Below are 24,174 nucleotides of genomic sequence, written 5' to 3'. Positions count from 1 at the left end.
GAGCGGGAGCCGGAGCGGGAGCCGGAGCCGGAGCGGGAACCGGAGCTGGAGCCGAAGCTGGAGCCGGCATTGCAGCGCACGGGGCGGAGCGCGGCAGCCAAGCCGAGTAAGGGGGCGGGCGCTGGGGAGCAGGTGGAGGGGCTCTCCGCCGGGGGCGCGCTGGGGAGGGCGTGGAGGGGGTCCCCGCCGGGGGCGCGCTGGGGAAGGCGTGGAAGGGGTCTCCGCCGGGGGCGCGCTGGGGAGGGCGAAGAGAGGGTCTCCGCCGGGGGTGCGCTGGGGAGGGCGTGGGCGCGCTGGGGAGGGCGTGGAGAGGGTCTCCGCCGGGGGCGCGCTGGGGAGGGCGTGGAAGGAGTCTCCGCTGGGGGCGGGGACCCGCTGGGATATCGTGGAGGGGGTCCCCGCCGGGGGCACGCTGGGGAGGGCGTGGAAGGGGTCTCCGCCGGGGGGGGGGGAACGCGCTGGGATATCGTGGAGGGGGTCCCCGCCGGGGGCGCGCTAGGAGATCATGGGGACCCCCGCCGGGGACGCAGTGGAAAATCATGGAGGGGGCTCCCGCCGGGGGCGAGCTGGGGAAGTCGTGGAGGGGGGCCCTCCGGGGACGCTCTGGGGAGGGCGTAAAGAGGGGGGCCTAGCCGGGGGCTCGCTGGGCAGGTGGACGCGCGGTCCGGAGAGGGACACCGAGAATGCTGCAGACCTCCGCACCCCAGATGAGGCCACCCTAGCCGGCACTTAGGCTGTCCCCTGGGCGCACCCGGGCCGCAGGAAAGGGGGAGTCTCCCTGGATGACCAGCAACGACCCCCTGCAGGGGGGCTTGTGTTGTCGGGTTTGGGGGACGCCTGAGCAATCTACACAACCGGGTCAAACTAAAGCGCACTCTTGGCCGAAGTGGGAGAGAAGGGGACTGAGGTTTTGCGGATTTTGAACTTGGACCCTCCTTACGTCCCCTTGAGCCAGGAAGTTTGACCCGCCGACGGAGGGGTCGCCCGGGAGGGGGCTGGGGAGGGCCTTATCCCTTTCCCATGTCCGGCCTCAGCACCACGGAGAGAGGGAGGGAACTTCCTCGCGGTGCCTTCTCCCCCTTTGGGGGGACTTTCTTGTTTGCTCTAGGAGGGACTCCAGGCTGAGTGCGACAGGGCGGCATAGCTGGCGGCACAGCTGTGGCTCCCAGCTACCTTGCAAGCTGGACATCGTCCTCCCTCGCCCTGTGCGGCCCTTCCCCTCTCTCCTGGGGCCCCGCCGGCAGGGCAGTGACAATCGCCCTCGCTCCAGTGCCAGCATAGGTAGCCAGGCCCATGCTGGAAGGAGGGGTGGTGATCATAAGTGACAGGTGTGAGAAGCCAGGGCTCCAAGACCTTGGTCCTCCTTGGTTTTGATCCACACTGGCCCATTGGCACCTGCCAAAAGGATATCCCTTGTACTATCGCCTCGGACATCCCCATGGTCCTCCATGCAGCCATTTCCCTCTCTGAAGTGACGGGGTTCTATGAGGCGGTTCAGGCGCTTTGGAGAGACACCGTGATCTTGACTGGCTTCCTAACTAGCAGATAAGACATTTCGTCTCTCTGAGCCTCAGTTTTCCCACTTGAAACAAGGAAGGTGAAACAGGAAGGTTGAATAGCATGATTCTCCTGGTGCACCCAGATAGTACACAACTACATTTGGCCACAAGTGTCCATTTGGGGGTATCTAGTGTGGGTAGATGCTGAGTTTTCCTGAAGTGAGGGCAGGAAGGCATGAGGTTCCTCCAGCCTCTCCTACCAGGCCTTGGAATTCGCCAAGATTGACATCTAGTTGTAAAGCCAAAGTTTCTCCTCCGGAACACCCCATTCTCAAGCACTTCCAGGAGTTCTCTGCCTGCACCAGCCTCTCCTCCTAGGTTGGGGTACTAGACCACAAGGGATACTCATGGACTGTATTCTTAGCTGATAGCAGCCAGTACACTGGATACAAAGCAATCTGCACACCTACTTCTACTTTGTGCCATGGAGGTACGAGGAGGACCACTTTCCCTGGGGAGCAATCTGGCTTTCAGGTGGCTTGGCCATGCCGCTGGTGACATAGGAGAACAGTAGTGAGAGCCGCCATGAAGACAGGAAACTGCCAGGCATGCTGAGGGCCCAGCTATGACAACTTGCTGGGTGCAATGTGTCCATTACCCACCCTCCATGATGAACCTAAGCAAGTGGAGCTGGTGAGAGGTCACAACTTCAGAGCTGGCCTGTCCCCCAGGAATGGATCTGCCCTCATCTTTGTAGCTGGTGTCTCCGATAGAGCACCTGCTCAAGGTGGTACTCAGCATGCAACTGGAAAGAAAGCAAAAGACACCCACCGAGTCCCTGGCCACCTGCCGCCTAGCTGCCAAAAGCAGGGGATGGAATCCAAAAACAGGTCTACCTGTTGTCAAGGGGGGACTTGGTACAGCAAGCAGAACACCTGTGCCCTCCACTCCTACACAGAATCCCTCTCTCTCTCCTTCCCTAGCCCTTCCCCACTCACCTAGTGTGGTTTGCTCCCCTCCACCTCCCATAATTCCCACCCCTCCTCTTCTCAAATGAGTTCATCAGAAACTGATTCTCTATGTGTCTGCTGGTACACTTGGTATTTGGGGGCACATCAGACAGGGAGTGTACTGGGGATACACGCATGATCAGAGATCAAATCAGCAGGACACCCCTTGAAGACTGTCACCTGAAACCCTAAGTCCTGAATGTGTGAGCACAGGCGAGGGGGGAAAGAGAGCATAAATCCGCTATTCGCCTCCTGAAGGAGAAACTGAGGCCAACAGAGCTTTGGCAAATGAACACATGGCTCAGTTGTGGCTGAGAGCACAGATCTTGGGACTTGGATGTGTCTGTTTTTGTAGAATGATTCTGGGGTTACTCGGCCTTTCAGAGCTTCAGCCTTGCCTTGGAGTTGGGAATCCACCTGGCATACCCACCAGGTGATGTGGGATGGAGGGAAGGACCCATAGGAGCACAGAGCCACCTGGTCCTCTGCCAGGGGCCCTGCTCTGTGTGCATTATGGCCATGCCCTGGGTACTATTTTCTCTTTGAATCCTGGCAACAGCTGCCTGATATGCCTGGGATAAGGTGGGAGTATGGGAGTCCCATTGTATTCCCATTGCTCCCACTGTGTTCCTGGGAAGACCGAAGCTTAGCAAGGTTGAGTACATCTACCTCCATTACGTATAGAATACTTAAATATCCCTGTGACTCACGGGAATCTTAGGAATTTGTGAAATTGATCGTCATTTGCACATTGTGACTTGGGTGACATATAATTCATTATCAAGATGATTCTTCCACGGCAATCTTCAATCCATTTATGTCTGAGTAGAGTAAAAGAATATATTCATTTTCCCTGAGCCATAGAAGTTTTAGACACTTTCAGATGTTTTCCTTTGGTGTGTGTGGGGCAGGGAGAGGGTTAGACTGGCAGTAGTGGGACTTAAACTCAGGACCTTGCACTTGACAGGTACATACTCTACCACTTGGGTCATGCTCCACCCCCACTGTCAATCTCCTCTGTCTCTGGGGGTTTCCTGAATCCCAAACCAGGCTTCTCACCACACCTGGTCAGAACCTGCTTCCTTGCTTGCAGACAGACTATCTTCTGCAGGTGGATAAGAAATCAAGCTTCATAGTATATTCGGGCCACAGTGGTGGGGCAGAAGAGAGTGACAGCTGATCCCATACGGGGCTGGTGCAGGGAAAGGAAGGTAACCTTTAGGCCCACCTGCTCCATCCCAGCATAGTACACATGTGGCCAGATGTTGCATAGAGGCAAAAGGCCTCCCTGCTGCTGAGGCTGCCCTAAATTGAGATCTCCTTTCTAACACCCCTAGCAGGGGACCCAGGCACCTGTTGGCAAAGCTCAAGGCCTCCTGCACACCTCTTTGCCACTGTTTTCTGGCCTTTTCCCACCTTTGCTCTGGGTTCCCTACATTCCTACACCGAACCACATGACAAACCTGATACCACATACCCAAGGAATGAGGAATGTCTCCAGCTAGATCTCAGCCTCAAATAACAGAGCATCCTGTGACAAGAGAAAGGCTCCTGTTGGTTGGGACCCCATTTGTAGCCCCCCAGGATTAGCCTTTGCCTCGGGAAGGTGAATGGGACCCTTTCAAGATGAACACAGGGAATTTCCCTCATCCTCCAGCTCTAGGAGATCGCATGACAACCACCCACCCCAGGGACCAAACCCTGTGAGATGCATATAGTCCCTGTCTACATCCTACATGGTGGGAATGGGCTAAAACCTTCTACACCTGCAGCCTTCATTTCTCCAACCTCTACCATGTCCCAGTCACCTCAGCAGACAGACTCGTCCTCAACTACCCCCCCCCCCTACACACACACCCTTTCTCCCTTCCTTGGTGTGTCCTGTGTGACCCAGGTACTTTGCTACCCAGGACATTTGCCCTGTCTGCTCCCTCTGCCTGGCTTACCTATTACCTTCCCACCCAGGTTTGTCCACCTTTACTCTATGTACCTATGCTGTGCTCACCTGCACACCTGCCCCTGCTCCATTGCTTAAAGAGCTCTACCACTGCCATGGTATGGTACATTGTATCTCCCCATCCAAGTCTGCCTGACTGTTGTACACGAGGGACTTTGGACACCTAGCATAGCCACCCACCACCACTCCTAATGCCCTGAACCCCCCTCCAATCCTTTAGCTTCCTTCTCTCCTGTATCCTTTGACCAAGACCTGTAGGGCTCCACCCTGAGCCCAAGGAGACCTTCCAGAAGGGATAAAAGCTGGCCATGCACCTGTCCTTCTTCAGATGGTCCCCAAAGCCCAGAGGATGAAGGCAGCTCACTACTCCACCAGGTCCCTTTATTCTTCTGTGCTGTTGTCTGTAAAATGAGGGTTTAGTTGAAAAACCCAGTGAGCTGACAGCCTATGACAGATGCAGCAGGGACTTGACTGAGTCTCATGCACACAGCCAAGCCCCTCCCCTCCCCTCTTCTGTGTGTTGTTCTCCAACCAGAGCAGGAATCTCCCAGGTCTCATACTGTGGGTCTGATCTCTGCCACAGGCTCCAGAGTGGAGGTATGCTGGGGAGCCTGGAAATGAGGGGAATGGAGATAACGAGGACTTGCCGTATGCCATTCAGCCATTTCAAACCTGGAGTGCCTCCCGCCCACCCTCCCTCACAATCCCAGCCAGACAATCCAGTCAGAGATGAGTCACAAGCCAAGCAAGCAGCCCAGGGCAACGACCTCGACCTCGGTATGGGCCCTCCCCACTCCCAGCCAGCCCAGTCTCCCTACTCTGTACCAGGCCTTCTTATTGACTCACCTTTGGTCCCATGGCAGGTAGGGGGAGGCGGGACTTGTCCTTATGGACAACTACCCCCAGCTCCTTTCTCTCATGGATTCCAGCCAGGCTCCCCACCAAGCAAGGGAGTTGAGGCCTCCGGACCATGATTTTCCTGTGGGCTGAGATCCTCAAGTGGGCACCAGGAGGAGGAGGGAGACCTTGAACTTGAAAATCCAGCTTCTGCTTTCGAGTCCTCCTGTCTCCCCAGGGATAGGTGTTACAGGCTCTCGGTAAATGAATCAGGGATGTTGGGTGAGGCGTGGGGAGCTGCTGGGGATTGCAGCCAGAGGATGTATAAAGGGCTGATTGTGGTGCATGGGGCAAGGAGTGGTGACCTAGTATTGTGGGTCTCATTGTCACCATGGTGATCAGATGCCTGGGGAAATGTGTGGCTCTTCACAAGATCTCCTTAGCATCATTCAAAAACATCTTCTGCCCATCCTCATATCTTAGAATCAGGCCAAGACTGGCTGAGTCCCACATTCCCGAGTACTAGGGAACGTTCCCTCTGTGCCCCAAAAGGAGCGCTCATTTAGAGTAAGTTAGGACCAGAGCTGGTCTGGAAGGGTGTCTTTGTGTTGTGGAAGAAACCCCAGTAGAACCCTTCTCTCCACCATTCAAGGTAGTTCTCATGAAACCATCCCTTGAATTCGGTGTTGATGGCTATATAGGAGTTCACCAGGTGGAGGAGGAGGGAGTGGTATATGAAGAGCAAGGAACAGCCTAGAAGTACGAGACATCCACTGTATCTAGGAAGTGGTTCAGCCAGCACACCAGGGGCAGCAGATCTCTGTGGGGGAAATGGAAGGGCATTGAAGGTAACAGAGACCCTACCACTCAGCTCTTGCTTCATCTCTTCTCTGTGACCTTGAGCAAGTTGTCACCTGTATCCCCTATTTGTAAACCAGAAATGATCTCCCTCTCCCCCCCCCCCAAGAGCCTGTTACAGTGGTTTATCTGGCACAGTGGAAGTGTTGAGTTAACATGAGTCCCATTGGAAGGCCAAAGAGCCCCCAAAGCCTTCCATGTCTGGGAATATACACTTGAACCAGCTTGGCCTTCGTCACCTTCGCAAGCTAGTCAGAGACTTAATACACTGACTTCCATACTCTCAACCCAACCATGGAAAACCACACTGTAAGTCAAGAGTTCTTGGAATCCCTGTCCCAAGAGTCCCAGCGTCCCTCCTCATGCCAGTAGAAGTCTCCTTCATCCCAGAGGAACCAGTGAATGGAAGCAGGGGGCAGGGACAGTAGAGCAGGTGTGGAAGGGCAAGACTTCTAGGCGGCCTGTGCAGGCGTTAGGTGTGTGGCTAGACATCCTTGCAGCATGAGCCTATTAGACACTCGTTGTGCCAGTTTGCTAGAGAAGTAGGAAAACCTCAAGGCTGTGGAGGTTGAGGTAAGAAACCAGGCCCATTTTCCTGAGGGCATTGAGGAGCTACAGAAGGCTTCAACAAGGGAGCAATGTCATCCATTTTGCCTTTAAGAGCAATAGAGCTCACTAGGCACCAGTGGCTCAAGCCTCTAACCTAGCTACCCAGGAGACCGAGCTCTGAGGATCATGGTTCAAAACCAGCCCAGGCAGAAAGTCTGTGAGATTGTTATCTCCAGTTGACCACCAGAAAACCAGAAGTAGAGCAGTGGCTCAAAGTGGTAGAGCACTAGTCTTAGAAGCTCAGGGGCAGTGCCCAAGCCCTGAGTTTGAGTCCTACAACCAATTCTGTGTGAGTGTGTGTGTGTGTGTGTGTGTGTGTGTTTGTACAGAGAGAGATTGAGAGAGAGAGAGAGAGAGAGAGAGAGAGAGAGAGAGAGAGAGAGAGAGAAAGATCTGTGGAAGCAGGAGAGGTAGATTTTCAGCCCACCTGTGTCCCCCATGCCTGGACACACACATTTACACGCACACGCAGCACACACCAGCACACCCACAAATGTGATTGCAGACACGCATGCCCATGTGTATTTCCAGAAAATAAGGATCATGACCCTGAGATTCTTCTTAGGCCACCTGGTGTAAAGTCACAGCTCCCCAACAGCCCCTGCAAGATCACCTGTTGCCCTGACTTCCCAGGTCAGTGCTTGCCCCTCTGTTTCCATGGCGACTGAGAATGGACGGCAGGCCAACCACAGGGGTTCCCTGGCTTAGGGAAGTAGGCAAGGCTGGGGTAGCTGCCAGGAGCCACCTAGAGAGAGGTACCGGGTCTAGTGCCTCCCTCCTACTCTCTGAGGGGGGCTGGCAGAGTGAGCACCCGTGAGGCTCCCCTCTGCAGGCCAGGGGCTTGTTATCCACCACCCGTACTCTCCAAGTGCACTGAGTGCTCTTGTCCTGCTTTTGGTGCCAGAAGCCTGCCTCTGAGAAGTGAATCGCTTGGCCCAGAGTCCCTGCCAGGAAGTGGCTGAGTTGACATTAGCGCTCAGAAATCAGACTTCCAAGCAAGACTCCCCAAAGAGAGGCCTCTCTGATTCATTTGTTCAGGAGAAAAACCAATTAGTCAATGTTGTTTGCTTGGCCGAAAGGCTCCATCAAAACACAGGATCTGCCTGGTGGAGAAAAATAGATCTAAATAAAAAGCCACTAAGCCGGGCACTCTGGGGGCTCATGCCTGTAATCCTAGCGGCTCGTGAAGCTAAGTTCTGAGGATCCAGGATCGTGGTTCAAAGCCAGCTCAGGCAGGAAAGTTCATGAGACTCTTATCTCCAATTAACAGAGGGAAAAAAAACTGATGTAGAACTGTGGTTCAAGTAGTGAAGCACTAGTTTTGAGTAAAAATAGTGCTTAAAAGATAGTGCTTAAGTCCTGAGTTCAAGCCCCAGGACCAGCACACACATAATAGAGTCCCTGAGGGAAACCAAGATTGGAGCCTGTGGCCCTGCCTCTTACCGACCATTTCTATGCTCAGTATTATCCTGTGCTTGGGGAAGCCAGCGGCCTCTTGAGACCCACCTCCTACCTGCCTGTCTGTGTCTCCACAGGGGAGTGGAAGGGCCTTCCCCGTGAGAAGTCAGAGCTGTGCCTGTGGGCAGGCTGGCTTCACTGTTCTGCCCCAAGGATTACATGTCCTTCAAATGCCCTTGCCCCTGTAAGTCTCTTCCTTATCTGTCTACCACTCCAACCCAGCTTCTGCCCGGCCTGGGGAAGGGGTTGTGAGAATGGCTAGAGGAGAGTCAGGGGCCTGACCAGGGCTTCCTTGGGGCCTGATGGGTGGGGGAAGGAAAACAAAGAAGATCCTTGACCTCTGTGAGATGCTCCCCAAGTGTGGGGAGTTCACTTGGTAACCAGTACTGTGGTGAGCTTCCAGAAAGCAGGGACGATGCCCATTCTGTTCCCAGGGAGCCCCAGCCTCTGCTCAGTGCGGGGCTCCTAGTGGGTACGGGGGAAAAGTTGCCTGGGTGAAGAATGTAGGTGAGCAGGTGCCCCGCAGGCATTCTGTTTCCAGAGCCCTAACCTCTACTGGCTTAGAAGAACAGCCAAACAAGTCCCCCCACAGGAAAAAGCAGCCCCCAAAGCCCACCACCCCAAGTAAGACCTCACTGCTAGGAGCCAGAGTTCACAAGATCTGAAGAGGGAATGAGTCACAGCATTTGGAGCCATGGGAGGGCGGCAGGGAAAGTGGGGCCATGGCCCATGACCGGAAGCAGATCTGTCATTTCCTGTGGACTCTGGGGGAGTGGAATCATCCACTGGCCTCTCAGGGTGTGGGCAGACATTCTTAGTTAAGACAGGCTGGTCCTGCATGGGCCAAGTCCCAGCCGCATCTCTCCTCCAGGCCTTTCAGCTCATCCCTGTCCATCACCAGGAACCCCCAGAATCCCTCATATTGCCCCCCACATTGGATAGACGGAAAAACTGAGGCAGAGGGAGGAGGCAGAGGAAGGCCTTGGCTCAGGAAAGCCAGAGGGCTTTGGGGCCAAACGCTGTAGAAAGAAAGACCTCTGCTTGCAAGGTCTGTGAGCCATTTTACAGCCTTCCAAAGAGGACCACCTGCTTTCTGGGGGAAAGCTGGAGGCAGGGAGCCATCTTCATCTGGGCCCTGCTGGGAAGGACAGCCCGGGACTCCCTGGAGACCCAGGCTCCACAAACAGATGCTTCCCAACTTGGTCCCCGTCACCCAACAGATGGCAGCTCCATGGAGCTCCCTGTGAGGTGGGGAGGGTGGGGGTGGCCTCTCCTCCTCTGGCCTCTGGGGACAGATGTGGGGAGGAGGAGATTGAGGTCCCAGGGGAGATAGAGACTGTGACAAATTGAAGAAAGGGAAGGAGACATCCTGTGATTCTCAGACATCAGGTAGTGCCAAGCTCAGGGTGGCTGCTCACAGACAAGTGGGTACTACAGCTTGGCAGAGCCCCTGGGTGCCCTGGGGTGCCCTCAGGGTTGGTATGATGTGGCACGAGATGCCTGGCACAGACAGCTGCCAGCCGTGTGATCTGGAGCCAGCTGTGTATAGAAATCCCAACTGCCCCCTCTACAACGTGGGAACAAGAATCCCCGGCTCTGGGTGAATGCGCAGATTCCACAGGCCACCGGGAGTCTAACCCAGCTCTGCAAACACACGCCAGAGACTTGAAATACTGCCCCTGTGGCCACCGTCTCTCTCCACGGCTCAGAATTGCCTGCATCTCTCGCGATTAAGAGAAGAAAGCAGGGAGGACAGGGACTGTGATGAAGACCTGAGAGAATCCACTTATCCGGAAGAAAAGTTGGTTTCCATCTCAGCTCATGGTTTCAGAGGCTTCAGCCTCTTCTTCTGTAGGCCCATGACAAGGTGGACCATCATGGCATGAAGCCTGGTGGATAAAGACCTATTTGCCACATGGCAGCCATGAACTGAAAGAGAAGAAGCTTCTGGAGTTCCAATATCCTCTTCAAAGGCACACCTACCCCCATGACCTAAAGTCCTACCCTGAGGCCCCACCTTTTAAAGGTTCCACCATCTCCCAATAGTGTTCCAGGTTAGGGGTCCCCAACATCAGTGCCTTTAGGGAACTCTGAACATACAAACCATAGCAGGCTAGGTCCTACTGTTACCTGCTGGCTCCTTGAGTCAGCTATCTGTGTAGAGACTTGGGGATTGAGGGCAAGAAGTTTCATGAACTTTTCTGCCTGGGCTAGCTTTGAGCCATCATCTTCCAGATCTCAGTCTCCTGAGTAGCTAGGATTAGAGGCGTAAGCCACCAATGCCTGGCCTATTATTCTTGTGAGGGAATGGGATGATCAGTTGTGTCTGCTATACTAATCTGCCGGCATGTCTTCCAAGCAAAAAATCTAATTATCTGAAACAACAGGACTATCAGCTTCCCAGACAGGGTGTCATTTACAGCTGAATTTGTATATTGAGAAACCTGTAGTGGGCTCTTGGCCTTCATTTAAGATATCAATTATACTGAGCCTTAAAAACAGTGGCCTAAATAGTATAAACATGAGACAGGCTGAAGTGTACAGGCTGGAGAAATGCTTACCTATCCAGTGTGTGTGTGTGTGTGTGTGTGTGTGTGTGTGTGTGTGTGTGTGTGTGTACCTCCATCAGTCCCGGGGCTTGAACTCAGAGCCCAGGCACTGTCCCTGAGCTTTTCTGCTCAAGGCTATTGCTCTACCACTTGAGCCACAGCTCTACTTCCAGCTTTTTGGTGGTTGGCTGGAAATAAGAGTCTCACAGGTTTTCCTGCCCAGACTGGCTTTAAATCACAATCCTCAGATCTTAGCTTTCTGAGTAGCTAGGATTACAGGCGTGAGCCATCAGTCGTTCTTTCCTTCTGACATTGGCAGAGAATGCAAAAGCATACCATACAAACTGAAGAGAGCCAGCGCCTCAGTTGAATTCTATAACCAAGAACTTGATATTTCACCTGCATGAATTGCTGCAGATAGCATCAAAACTGAAACATAGATCCTAAAAAGACACGGAGTAAGTGGTCATTAGGGACATTTTGAGTCAGCCACACGTGGCTCGTGACTATATAGTCCTGGTTACTCAGGAAGCTCAGATCCCAAGAAACATAGTTTGAAACCAGACCAGGCAGAAAACTCCACAAGACTCCATCTCCAATGAACCAGCAAAAAAGCAGGACTGGAGACATGGCTCAAATGATAGAGTACTAGCTGAGCAAGAAAGTTAAGTGCGAGGCCTCTGAGGAGCCCCCCCCCCCCCCAGAGATCAAGCCACTGGACTAGCATGCACATACAGACACACACAAATCTGAGTAAATAATGCACATTTCCTGCCAGCTGCTGCTAAGATTTACATATTTCTTACCACAAAGGAATCCAGCAAAGAACAAACCTATTAGAGAGAAAATGAAGTAGATGCTTCCATGGTGGTGGGAAGAGGGACTTGTTTGTGTCTCTGGATCTATTAAGCAGTGCCAAGCACTGACATCAACAACCACGTCCACATTCCCCAAGGTCCTGGGGAAGATTGCAGAGTTCCAATGTATTTAGCAGGTCTTCTTTCAAAAGCTTCCTGCTCTCTAGCCATGGCCTCGACCCTGTTCACAGCTCTTCAGTCACCCACACTACCCTCTTCCGTTTCTCATCTAAAACTCCCACCAAAGTTCTTCATTTCAGTGTTGTCCAACTTCGCCATTTGTTAGTAGTCAGAACTTTTTGAATCCTGTTTAAGGAACTCAAGGTCAAGAACCTAAATATGGATGAGGCTTTGAATTTTTATTTTTATTTATTTATTTATTTATTTATTTTGCCAGTTGCGGGCTTAGACTCAGGGCCTGAGCACTGTCCCTGGCTTCTTTATGCTCAAAGCTAGCACTCTACCACTTGAGCCACAGTGCCACTTCTGGCTTTTTCTAGATATGTGGTGCTGAGGAACCGAACCCAGGGCTTCATGTAAATGAGGCAAGCTCTCTACCATGAGGCTATATTCCCAGTCTGGGGTTTTGATTTTTGTTGTTGTTGATTTGTTTGCTTGAACTGTGATGGTTTGATAGTTTTGATAGTTTTATCCAGATTTGATAGTTTTGTCCAGATTTTAGAGGTACATTTATGGAGTGCCTATGTAACTTATATAACTATGTCATTAACCCACAGAAACACCCTGAGAGATTCTTCCTCTATTGTTGAGATGAGGATACTTAAGTGCACAACTGTTAATTATCCTAGCCAATGTCTCTGAGCCAGGCACCTAGCATCTGCATTCACTACCTCCAGGAGCATCTTTCGGGACAATCATTCAACTCCAACAGCAAATAATGTAATGGCAATCTGCACAAACCCCTAATTTAGGAGTTTAAGTCGGGCTTAATCCACCAGATCTCATTCACACAGGCCATCTGTGAGTTGTCGACGCTGGCTGAGGCTAACACCAAGGTTGGGGAAAGACTGATTTCTTTACCATCACCAAGCATCCTGGGGGCCAAAGCAAAAAGGCAAAGAGGATCAATAGTATGATTCTCATGGTCTATACAGAGAAAAAAGTTCTTTGGGGAAATATTTAACATGGAGTCCCAATCTCAGACCAAAGAAAAGTTGCAGCTTCTTAAACTGGTGTGGGATCTGAGGCACAGAACCACCGGAAAACTTGGGTCAGTACCCTGAGAACACAGCTCTCAGCCAGAGCAGCTTGTTCTGGGGACTGAGACCTGTGTAAGGGACAGCAGGTGGACAGCAAGGCCCTCCCCAGGCCCTCGGGAGGGACAGCCAACGATCATTCGCAGCACTCAGGAATTTTAACATTTTCCACATCAATTATTCAGGAGCTTCCTGGAAAGTTCACATTAGAGTTAATGGTCATTTTTCTGCACCATGACTTTGAGGCTTCTAACGCAAGCTGGGGTAGGAGCTAAGACCCCTGTGGCGCGTGGGTGGGGCCAGCCAACCCTACTCCCATCCCCAGCAACGGCACTTCCTCCCAGTGTACCCCCTCCTCCTACTCATCACACAAACTGGTGTCAGAGAACCCCCAAGTTCTTTGTGAAGATGACCAAGAGGCAACTCTAGGAGACGATCAACAAGAAGCACATGTGAAAGAGGTCAAGCCAATGGTGATTCTAAGAATTCAAAGGCCAAGCATGATAACTCATGCCTGTAATCCCAGTTTATGCAGGAAGCACGGATAGGAAGGTCACAGTCTATACTCATCTGGGTAAAAAGCATGAGACTATATCTGAAAAATAACCTACAGCAAGTGTAATCTAGTCAATCTAGCCAAGTGGTATGAATGCCTGTGTAGCAAGCACAAGGCCCTAAGTTCAGACTCTATTACCACAAAGGAAGAAAGAAGAAAGGGAGGAAGGAAGGGAAGGAGGGAGGGAGGGAGGAAAAGAGGGAGGGAGTGAGGAAAGAAGGAAGGAAGGAAGGAAGGAAGGAAGGAAGGAAGGAGGAGGAAGGAAGGAAGGAAGGAAGGAAGGAAGAGTGAATTTGGTATGAGCTCTGTGAGTGTCTAATTTCTTCACTGATGGTTTCTGTAATGTCAGCCGACTGACTCACCATCCCCCCTGCAGAACTAGGGAAAGCAGTATGTGAAGCTGTTCCAATGTGGAAGTTTTTCTTCACACCAGACATAAAGTCTTAATGAATGAGAATGGAGGTGGTAAAGCCAAGGGAGGTGGTAAAGCCAAGGGATATGGACATCAGAGGGATGCATGAGTTAATTTTATTGAGTTTATTCAAGTAGCATGGCAGGATGTATATGAATAATGTCTTATTTCTTTAGATGTCTATTTCTTTGGAGTTCTTAATGATGTTTCATTTCTTTAGAATTATGAAGGACCTGTGGGTGGTCACATAACTTTTTCCAGTTCTATTTTAACACCATGGTTGGAAACTTTCTATATGGCAGTGGAATGATCTCCTGCTAACTCTGTCATGTAAAACAGCTGGAAGCAGAATTGCTTGGCTTATCTGGGACCAGAGAATGCTGTGACGGCCCCAGTCTCCCCTTCTCAGTACCAGGACACCCATGTGGACCTCTTGATTTCCAGTTTTAGAGAATGATTTCAATTGGCTTAATAGTTGTGTTTCCTTTGACTAATATGTATACAGAGTAAGCACTTGGGGAGTATCAGCAAGTGATAGACGGGTGGATGAGTGGATGGGTGGGTGGACGGATGAATGAATGCATGGATGGACGGATAGATGGATAAATAAATAGTAAATAAATGGATGAATAAATAGTGGATGGATAGATAGATGGATAAATAGATAAATAGTAAATAAATGGATGGATGAATAAATAGTGGATGGATAGATGGATAAGTAGATAAATAGTAAATAAATGGATGAATAAATAGTGGATGGACGGATGAATGGATGGGTGATGGGTGGATGATGGGTGGATGGATGTATTTGAGTAGTAGATGAATGGCTGGTTGGAGGGCCCATATATGAAGTGAGTAATGATAGTGAGATGGATGGATGAATGATGAGTGGGTAGATAGAAAGGTGGATGGTGGCCAGATGAATGAATGGATGGATGGATGCATTGTTGGATGGATGATTGGATGATGGGTGGGTGGCTGGGTTCGTGGATGGATCAATGGATGGGGGGGTAGATGAAATAATGGATGATGGCTGGTTGGTTGAATGGATGGGTGGGCGACTGAGTAGATTCTAAAGACACCTGGGAGGGTGGGTGATTTGTCAGTTGTGTACATACATGGAGAGTTGAGGACTAGTGAGTGACTTTGCATTCCACACCTCCTTTCCACCACAGTCGGTTCCACACCTAACACCACAAATGGTCTTTGACAGGACGTGGGTTGACATCCACTGAGGATGCATCCCTGGGTCAGGAACACTTCTGAACAGTGAGAAACCTTGTCCGTGCCCTGTGATGCAAACACGCAGCTTTCTTCAAGGTGACATTCCCCAGTGTGCCCCCCTTTCCTGAGCTCTTCTGGGGCTTCCCTGCCCTGTGTGTCTGCCCCTGCTCCCCTCTCTCTCCTGATCTTGTTCTGTGAACTCATTCTTCAAGACCCAGGCTTGCTGCGTCCTCCTCTCTGAAACATTCCTGGCCCACCCAGCCCTCTGGCCTCCTCCCATTAGTCCCCAGGCGATATACACGGTGTGGATGCTGATGGGGAAGATGGTGTCTGTGTCACGTTCTCCACTGCCTTCCTGGCCCCGCCCTGTCAGCGTCTGCTGTAGACACCGAAGCGCCCTGCCTGAGCCCCGGCTCGCCAGGAAAGTGGACCTGTGATAAATGTTTTTGGAATTTTTGTGACAGGCACCATCCATCAGACCTGAGTCCTTGGCCCTCCGCTTTCTCCCTGTCCTCAGCATCTCTGGGAGAGGAGGCAGGATGATAGTCAAAAGATGTCGACTCAGCACCCCGAGGTCTCTGTGCCTTCCCTGTATAATCAGAGACTTCCCTGCACCCAGCGCGCTCAGGGAGCCCGCCTCACACTCCACTCAACAATACAAGGCCAGCAATAGTCCCTCTCCAATTCCCGGCCCTGCATGTCCCCTAGGCTGGGGCCAGCGCTGATCTCAGCTCCCTCACCTCTCTTCGGGGTTCCCGGCCCTGCCCCCACCCCTCACAGAACCATCCACCATCCTGGAGTGAGAACAGTTCAAGAACAAAAGCCCCCTCTCAGGTGAGCCCAGGGAGGGTGAGCACATGCCCAAGGTCGCAATATGGCTGAGGAGGAGAACCAGCAATAGAGCTCCCTACCCTGCTCTCTTTCCCAGTTGTCTTTGTATTGCTATAGCAAAATTCTTGAAGCTGGCTAGTTCATGCACAAAAAAAAATCCTGCTTTGGAGGCCGAAGAGAATAACACCAGCCTTGCCAGATGGCATTGCATAGTGAGAGCATGGTTGGGGAGCGGGGGGAGTCATATGGCAAAAGAGGAATCAAGAGTCTGGGGAAGGGCTGGGGATATGGCCTAGTGGCAAGAGAGCTTGCCTCGTATACATGAGGCCCTGGGTTCAATTCCCCAGCACCACATATACAGAAAATGGCCAGAAGTGGCGCTGTGGCTCAAGTGGCAGAGTGCTAGCCTTGAGCAAAAGGAAGCCAGGGACAGTGCTCAGGCCCTGAGTCCAAGGCCCAGGACTGGCAAAAAAAAAAAAGAGTCTGGGGAAGGGCTACGTTTGCTCTTCTATAGCAATGCACTCTTTAGGGGTTAATCCACCCCCATGAGACCTAATTCACTCAGAGACCTGCACGATCCCTTCCAAGGAAATTAGTGTCCCATGACCTAATTACCTCCCATTTGAGCCCACCTCTTGAAAGATCCATCACTTCTTAATACGGTTACATTGGGGTCCAGGCTTCTAGAATATAAATCTTGTCCAAACCAGAACTTCACCACACATACTGTGTTCTAAGGCTTCATGAATTATCAGACAGGCCTTGAGAACATCTGCCATAAGCAAGGAGGACAGTCTCAAGCACGGCATTCCAGCCCCCAGCAATGGACAGCTTATCCATCCTGAATAAGGCCCCCAGATCATGGCTAGGTGCTGTTTGAAGAAAGCACATGAGATGCCACAACGTGTACTGGGGTGAGGTCAACAAGAACCACCTCTCTCTATTAGCTTTGCATTACTATGATGAGATGCCCGAGGCTACTAACGTTGCTGTGCTTTTTTTCTTCAGCAGCACTGGGATTTGAACTCAGAGCCTTCCACTTCATAAGCAAGTGCTCTATCACCTGCACCACAATTCTAGCCCTTTTTCCTTTAGGTCGCTGTTCAGATAAGGCTTTTGTGTCTTTGCCTAAACCACTCTCAGACAATGATCTTCCTCCCTATCCCCCCATGTAGTTGGGAACACAGACAAAGAGCACTCCGCCCAGCTTGTTTGTTGGGATGGTGCCATAAACCCCTAACATATCTAGGTCATTTGTGTAGCCAGCAGGATTGGCCCTTATACTCTTGCCTCTCTTTGAATCATTTGCTCCTTCCCAAGACCTTGGTAAAATCATGTTGACCTCTCAAGCTGATGTCTTGGTGGAGCTGAGTCCTTGTCTAATACTGAGTGTCTTGAGTTCAAGGCTCAGCTGTGCCATTAATTGGTGGATGACCTTGGTCAACCCCATTGTCTTTTCTGTTCTTTAGAGGAAAGGAAAGGCAGTCAGCTCCCACTTCCAAAAGCTCCTGCATGCAGGGGGCAAGGGCCTGTTCTCCTGGTCCCTGCAGGAACAGCCAGGATAGAATCCATGGGCCAGGCCCCAGGCTGTCCTCCATTTATTTAGGGATAAGTGATGGGAGAGGAGGGGAAGGAGGGAGAAACGTGGAGGACCCCGCTCAGTCTCCTTTCTCTCTCTGTCCACAGTAGCACGATACAACCGCACCAGCTACTTCTACCCCACGTTCTCAGACAGCTCGGAGCACAGCCATCTGCTGGTGTCCCCGGTGCTGGTGGCGAGTGCTGTCATAGGTGTGGTCATTACCCTCTCCTGCATCACCATCATCGTGGGCAGCATCCGTAGGGACAGGCAGGCCCGGCTTCAGCGCCACCACCGCCACCATCGGCGCCGCCACCACCATCACCGCCACCGCCGACGTCGACCCCGGGAATACGAGCAGGGCTACGGTGAGCTGGGCCCAAGACTCCTGCCACTCAGTCACCCATCACACCCAGATGGCATCAAGGAGGTGGCAGCTCCTGATGTAGGTAGAGCGGGGAGGGGAGGAGCTGTTGGGAAAGACATCCTAGAGGTCTGTGGTTCAGGAGAGCCCACAGGTGCCCACCATAATGTCCTCCAAGGCTATGCAGTCCCTGTGGTCTACCAAGAGAGGGACACAGAGAGAGGGGAAGGCCAGAGGAAGAGTGTCTTACTACTGAATCCTACGCCCAAGCCCCTTTTGCTATTGGGCCAGGCTGCACCAAATGCGGTCCCAATTGGTACCTGGAGGGAACTGGAGGGAAGGAGAGAGAAAAGGAAGGAATGCGAAAAGGAGGGAGGGGTGGGGAAGGAGAGTGGCTAGATGGAGGGATGAATGGATAGATGAATGGATGATGGACAGATAGATGGCTGAATGGGTGAATGGATAAGTGGACAGAGGGATGGATGGATGGATGGTTATGTGGAAGGAAGGAAGGAAGGAAGGAAGGAAGGAAGGAAGGAAGGAAGGAAGGAAGGAAGGAAGGAGTGGGATAGCTGGGTTGGGTGGTAAACGGAAAGATGGACAGACAGGAATTTTAGAGGTCTGGTGAGGGGAAGAGTGGATGAGTAGGAACATTGATAAGGGAGTGGGTGAATGATAGCATGAATGAGCAGTGAATAAATCTATCCCAGAGAGCCTGCCATATGTAAGATGACTGATGTCAAAGTCTCTGGGTTTTGAGACATCCTTCAACACAGTCAGTCCTCTGGGGACCAGTCCCAGGCCTGTTTATATGTAACCTGAATGCAGGGGTTTTTTTTTGTGGTTTTTGTTGTTGTTGTTTTGTTAATGGAATACAGCTACCCAACACCATCTCATTCCCAGCAGAGACCCATTGTCTAAAAGCAGCAGGAAGGAAGTCAGACAATTTCACAGGCTGGAGGAAGCCAGGCCCCTCCCCACACAGCCTGCACGGGGGCTGCTGGGGTCCAGAAGTCAGCTGGCCCTTTGCGGAAGGAAAAGAAAGCAGAGCCACACAGTGCCAGCCTGAGAAGGGTGCATCACACTGCAGATGCCATGAGCCAAAGGGAGCCAGAGCCACACGGGGAGGGGGCGGGGAAAGGAAGAAGGGAAAGGTCACTATGTGGATTGACGTGACCCACCAGGGGTCCCTCATTCCCTCCTCCCCCCCCCCCCAGCACCCTGATGACTAGCAGGTCTGGAAAAGGCCTCTCCCATGGAGCTCAGTGGTTAGAGCAGGAACTGTCTTTCAGCCATTGGAGCTGGTAAACAAGAGGCCTGGCAGCCATGCAGAGGGTGAAATGCTTACCTGGCTCCTGGACATCTTGTGTATCATCTTGTTGTATAAGTCCCCACCGTGGGCCTCCTAAGGTGGCTCCCGATGACCATCACCCCAGCTTACAAGTGGTGGGTAGGAAAAGCGTGAGCCCTGGTAGCCCCACTGGCCACCCTCAGGCTGAACACGGGGCAGTACTGGGGGCTGGAGAACCCAGCCTTGAGGGGGCTGGCACTGTGGAAGAGGCTAGCGGGCTCCTTGGACTCAGGGCAGGGTCTAGTAGACAAGTCAGTGGGACACATAGCTACGACGGAAGAATGACAATTAATGGCTTGCCCTGTTAATTAATTATGAGAATTAGAGAGAAAAGCATGTGGTATGTGGTGCATACCTGTAATCCCAGCACTTGGGATGGTAAGGCAAGAGGAGCAGCTATTTGAAGCAACTGAGACACTGTCTCAAATGGGGGAGAGGGAGAGACAAGAAAGAAAGAAAGAAAGAAAGAAAGAAAGAAAGAAAGGAAGAAAGAAAGAAAGAAAGAAAGAAAGAAAGAAAGAAAGAAAGAAAGAAAGAAAGAAGTAGGTATGGTGGCTCAAGCCTGTAATCCTAGCTACTTGAGAGGCAAAGATTGGGAGGATCACAGTTTAAGGCCAGCCCAGGCCAAAAAAACAAGTTCAAAAGATTCTTCCTCAACCAATGGCTGGGTGTGGTGGAGCATGCCTGTCTTTCTAGCTACATGGGGAAGAAAGAAGAGGAGATTCAAGGTCCAGACTGGCCCGAGTATAACCAGCAGGGAGGGAGGGAGGGAGGGAAGAAAGAAGGAAGAGGAAATGAAGGAATGAAAAGGAAAGGAAGAAAGAGGGGGGGAGGAAGGAAGGATAAGAAAGAACACCCAACTTCCCTGTGACCCTCCCACTCAGCAGGGGCCTCAAGCTAGTCACTGAGTCTCTCTGAACTCGGGATGATTGGTTCCTGCAACCCTTCTTCAACAGTGTTGTTAAGTCCAAGGAAATGATACTGTGTGGTCCCCTTGGGATGCCCAATGGGAACAGTGTGTGGCTGGAGTTTGATCCTCCAGACTCCAGCTCTTTCCACCCTAACCGCATCTCCCTGACTCGCATGCAGGGCTAATGGCACAGCTTAAGGTTCCCTGCTGCCCCACATCTTCTTCGTTATTATTTTTTTTCTTTCTCCTCTCCTCTGGCTCCAGGGCTCTGTTCCCTCCCTTCTTCCCTGGCTAATCCTCCACAGATCCAACTCCAGCAGCACCTCCTCCAGGCAGCCTGCCCTTACTTCAAGCCTGTCTCTTCTCCCCAGCCCTCAGCTCCTCCACCCAGTACAGAGCTCTCCCCAGACAGACTGCCCTCCTCCAGGGGAGCCCCCAAGCCAGGGCCAGCCCTGCTTCCTCGCCGTCACCCACCCTTTACCCAGCACAGCAAGGACGCTCCAACTCTGGGGACTTTGTTGAGGGCAGTCTGATGGCCAGGTGGGGCCTCAGACAGACCCAGGAGGAAAGACACCCAGCCCTGGCCTGAGGCCCCTGTGGCCGCTGCTCTTTTCCCTGCAGTGTCAGACGGACACACGCACAGCCGCTCCAGCCGAAGGATGCACTACACCTGCAGCCCCGCCGAAGACTGGCCCCCACCCTTGGACGTCAGCTCAGACGGGGACGTGGATGCCACGGTGCTCCGAGAGCTGTACCCAGATGCTCCCCCAGGGTAAGGGGGCCATGTAGGGAGGGGCTTGAGGGGCGGGGCGGTGAGGGGAGGGGCTGTGGGGGTGGGCTGTGAGGGGAGGGGCTGTGAGGGGAGGGGCTTGATGGGCAGTGCTTAGGGGCGGGGCTGTGAGGGAGGGGCTTGATGGGCAGTGCTTAGGAGTGGGTCTGTGAGGGAGGGCTTGAGGGGTGTGGCCGTGAGGGAGGGGCTTGGGCGGGGCTTGGAGGTGGGGCCTCGAGGGGCGGGGCTGTGGGGAGAGGCCTGCGGGGTGGGGCTGTAAGGGGAGGGGCTACGTGGGCGGAGATGTGAGGGCGGGGCTCTAGACACCAAGCTAGCCCCTGGGAAAGCAGCGGTCCCCACTCCACCCTAAACTTCAAAGGCCTCAATGAGCATGGCCACCACCTCGGCCCTCCTGACCAAGCAGGTCCTCCAGAAGCTGGGTGCGCTGTCGTGGAGTCACCAGAACCCACCAACAGAGATGAGCAGAGCTCCCTCAGGCTCAGGCTGCTGGAGAGGGATCAGGGAGCCCTGCAGATTGGAGGGTGGTCCCATGGCAGCTGTCCTGGGCCTCTGGGGACTCTCTCTCCAGGGGTAGGGTACGAGGTGTAGAACAGTTATGATTATCCCAGTGGCCCTTGTGCTTGTGTTTGCAATCTCGGGCGCTGGAATGTCTCCATCCCCAAGGCCAGGGCACCTCAGAGCTACAGGTGTCACCAGCCCCTGGGGCCTGGCAGGTCTCGTGGCGGGAGTGGTGGTGGTGATGTGATCAGCTCTGCCTTCCAAGTTTGTCTCCTTCTCTTCCCCACGCCATCTCAGCTGCCTTCCCAGCCCTTTCTAGACTCCAGTTAGCCCAAAGCAAAATGTAACTCCCAGCCTGGCCCTCTATTTGAGATAAACCAAATTCTCTGCTCTGACTCAGTGAGGGCTCTGTCTCCCAGGACCCTTCACCCACCCACACAACCCCCACCCTGGCCAGCCCCACCTCCAATGCACTTCAATTTTCTTTATTTTTTGGCCAGTCCTGGGGCCTTGGACTCAGGGCCTATGCACTGTCTCAGGCTTCTTTTTGCTCAAGGCTAGCACTCTGCCACTTGAGCCACAGATGGCATATATGTGTGTGTGTCTGTGTGTGTGTGTGGTGCTGAGGTGCTGAGGAATCGAACCCAGGGCTTCAAGTATATGAGGCAAGCACTCCTGCCACTAGGCCATATTCCCAGCCCTGCACCTCAATTTTGATGGGAGCAGCCCCTGTGGGCCCTGTCCTGGAATAGAGATTTACTGGGCTGAGGGGAGCTCACCTAGTTGGTCCTACACACACACACACACACACACACACATACGCACACACCACACACATACACACACACACACAGGCCAGGCCAGCTAGGCTCCCTGGGAGACAGAAGATGTTCAGATCCTCAAGGCTTTGCCCTGAGCCACACCCCCATGTCATCAGTACCTTCTTCCCACTCAAGAATCCAGTGGGGGGGTGGAGATTGCCCCAAGTTTATAGACAAGGAAGTGGGTGATCCTGAAGGAAGAGCCGTGTCTACTTCTGTGGATAGGGGCAGTGGGAAGAGAGGATGGACAGGAAGTGTTCTGCAAACTTGGTCCTTGCTCTTTGGGTGAAGCACCCAAGTCCCAGCTTCTTGACATGGAAAAATCCCCAACCACCACCTTTGGGACAGAAGTCACTCAGGCCCAGGCCAAATGTCTCCTGGTCTCCCCCGCCCCCTGCCTCCCCCCAGACAACTGGAGAGGCAGCAGCGCTTCTTAACTCATACCCATGAGCTCAGTGGGGCCTGAGCCCCCTTGCTAAGCCTAGAGGGCAGCTGTGCCTTGACTCCCACCCACAGCTGGGCATTGCTCTAAATGATAGCCTCCCTTGATGGCCTCCAGGGCATCTGACACCCTGACAGATACCAAGAGCTGCTCAGAACCACAAGGAAACCCGGAGCAGTCAGGCCCAGAATCTAGATCCCAGGGACACCCAGCACCCTCCTCCAAGGAGTGGGGTCTCCCCGAAGTCCTCAGGGGTGAGGCCCATGGTGGTCAGGGCAGCTCATGGCTGTGGCTAGGGGGGTGACACTCACACCCACCACCGGGTTCCTCTTCTTTTGTAGCTACGAGGAGTGTGTGGGGCCAGGAGCCACTCAGCTCTATGTTCCCACGGATGCACCCCCACCCTACTCACTGACCGACTCCTGCCCTACGCTCAATGGTGCCCTCGACTCAGGCAGCGGTCACCGCCAACACCAGCAGGAGCAGAGGACCCGGGGCCAGGGTGGCCTCTACACCGTCTCCATGGACTCACTGCCACCTTATGAGGCTGTGTGTGGAGCCCGCTCCCCATCAGACCTGCTGCCGCTGCCAGGATCAGAACCAGGGCCAAGGAACTCACCAGGCTGGCCCGCCCCCCGCTGGACCCCAGCTTCCAGCCCAGAGAGAGCTGTGTGAATGAGCCACCTCCTCCAGCACACACAACCTGTGCACACACATACACACGGTTCTACACACATACACACACACGCTGACAAGCCCCACACGTGTGGTTGCGTGTGCACACGGGCCACCCACCCACAAAACTACCTGCCAAGGGTTCAAATTCATTCAGATGAAGCTTTCTCCAATCCCTGGAGGAGTGGGGGAGCACCGAGGTAGAAAACCCAGCTTTTTCTCTGTTTCCCAGGCTTCACCAGGTGGGCTACACCCAAATTCTCTTTCTCCTGCAGAACTTCTTGGTCAGGCCTGGTCAGTTGCCTGTTCCTGGCCCTTGCCCCAGGCTTTGTCCTCTGCCATGCGCTGTGCCTGTCTCTCACCTCTAGGGCAAGAGAGGCATTTCTTCTCCACTCTGCTCTGCCACTTCCGGGAGAGGGGCGAGGGGGGGACACACAGGCCTGGGGACTCAGGCATGGTGTGGAAGTCCCTCACAGCCCACCCCAACTCAACACCCTCAGTGTGGAGGTGCTAGGAGATGACCTCAGAAACCCACCCCAGGCTACAGAGAATGGAGCTGGGCCCTGGGGGGTGCAGGGGTGGAGGTAGCATATGGTTTTCTATTCATCTAACCACTGCCCCAGGACTGAGATAGCTTTAGAGAAGGCAAACCCACCACCTCTGCCTGGGTAGCCTGGCCCCAGTGCTGCCCGGGGGTGCCCATGCCAAATAAGAGCGTGTTGCTCCACCAACGCCTCCCCAACCCAGGCAGCCTGAGCTGGGTGGCAGCTCATAGATGAGAACTCAGTCCAAGTACAGGGGTTCCCAGCCTCATCAAAACCACTTTGATAGCCAGGTGCCAGAGGCTCACGACTGCAATCCTAGCTACTC

The 24,174-nt window shown here is 53.1% G+C and overlaps 1 protein-coding gene across 1 annotated transcript; it reads left to right on the top strand.

Moving 5' to 3' along the window:
- On the top strand, positions 1 to 24,174 carry Bean1 (brain expressed associated with NEDD4 1). Its single transcript, XM_048355429.1, has 5 exons — positions 1 to 106; positions 8,306 to 8,412; positions 17,561 to 17,821; positions 20,700 to 20,850; positions 22,971 to 24,174. The coding sequence occupies exons 2-5, from the start codon at positions 8,388 to 8,390 to the stop codon at positions 23,302 to 23,304; spliced, it is 771 nt and encodes a 256-aa protein (XP_048211386.1). The 5' UTR covers positions 1 to 106; positions 8,306 to 8,387; the 3' UTR covers positions 23,305 to 24,174.

The sequence above is a fragment of the Perognathus longimembris genome, chromosome 10 (genome assembly GCF_023159225.1).
Source record: "Perognathus longimembris pacificus isolate PPM17 chromosome 10, ASM2315922v1, whole genome shotgun sequence".
NCBI lineage: Eukaryota > Metazoa > Chordata > Mammalia > Rodentia > Heteromyidae > Perognathus > Perognathus longimembris.
Note: the sequence above shows the minus strand (reverse complement) of the source record. Positions and strands in the feature narration are given on the sequence as shown.

Coding starts and splice junctions, on each gene's coding strand:
- Bean1 (XM_048355429.1), top strand. CDS start 8,388: ATGTCCTTCAAATGCCCTTGCCCCT. Junction 8,413..17,560: donor CTTCAAATGCCCTTGCCCCT/GTAAGTCTCTTC, acceptor CTCTGTCCACAG/TAGCACGATACAACCGCACC. Junction 17,822..20,699: donor GGAATACGAGCAGGGCTACG/GTGAGCTGGGCC, acceptor TTTTCCCTGCAG/TGTCAGACGGACACACGCAC.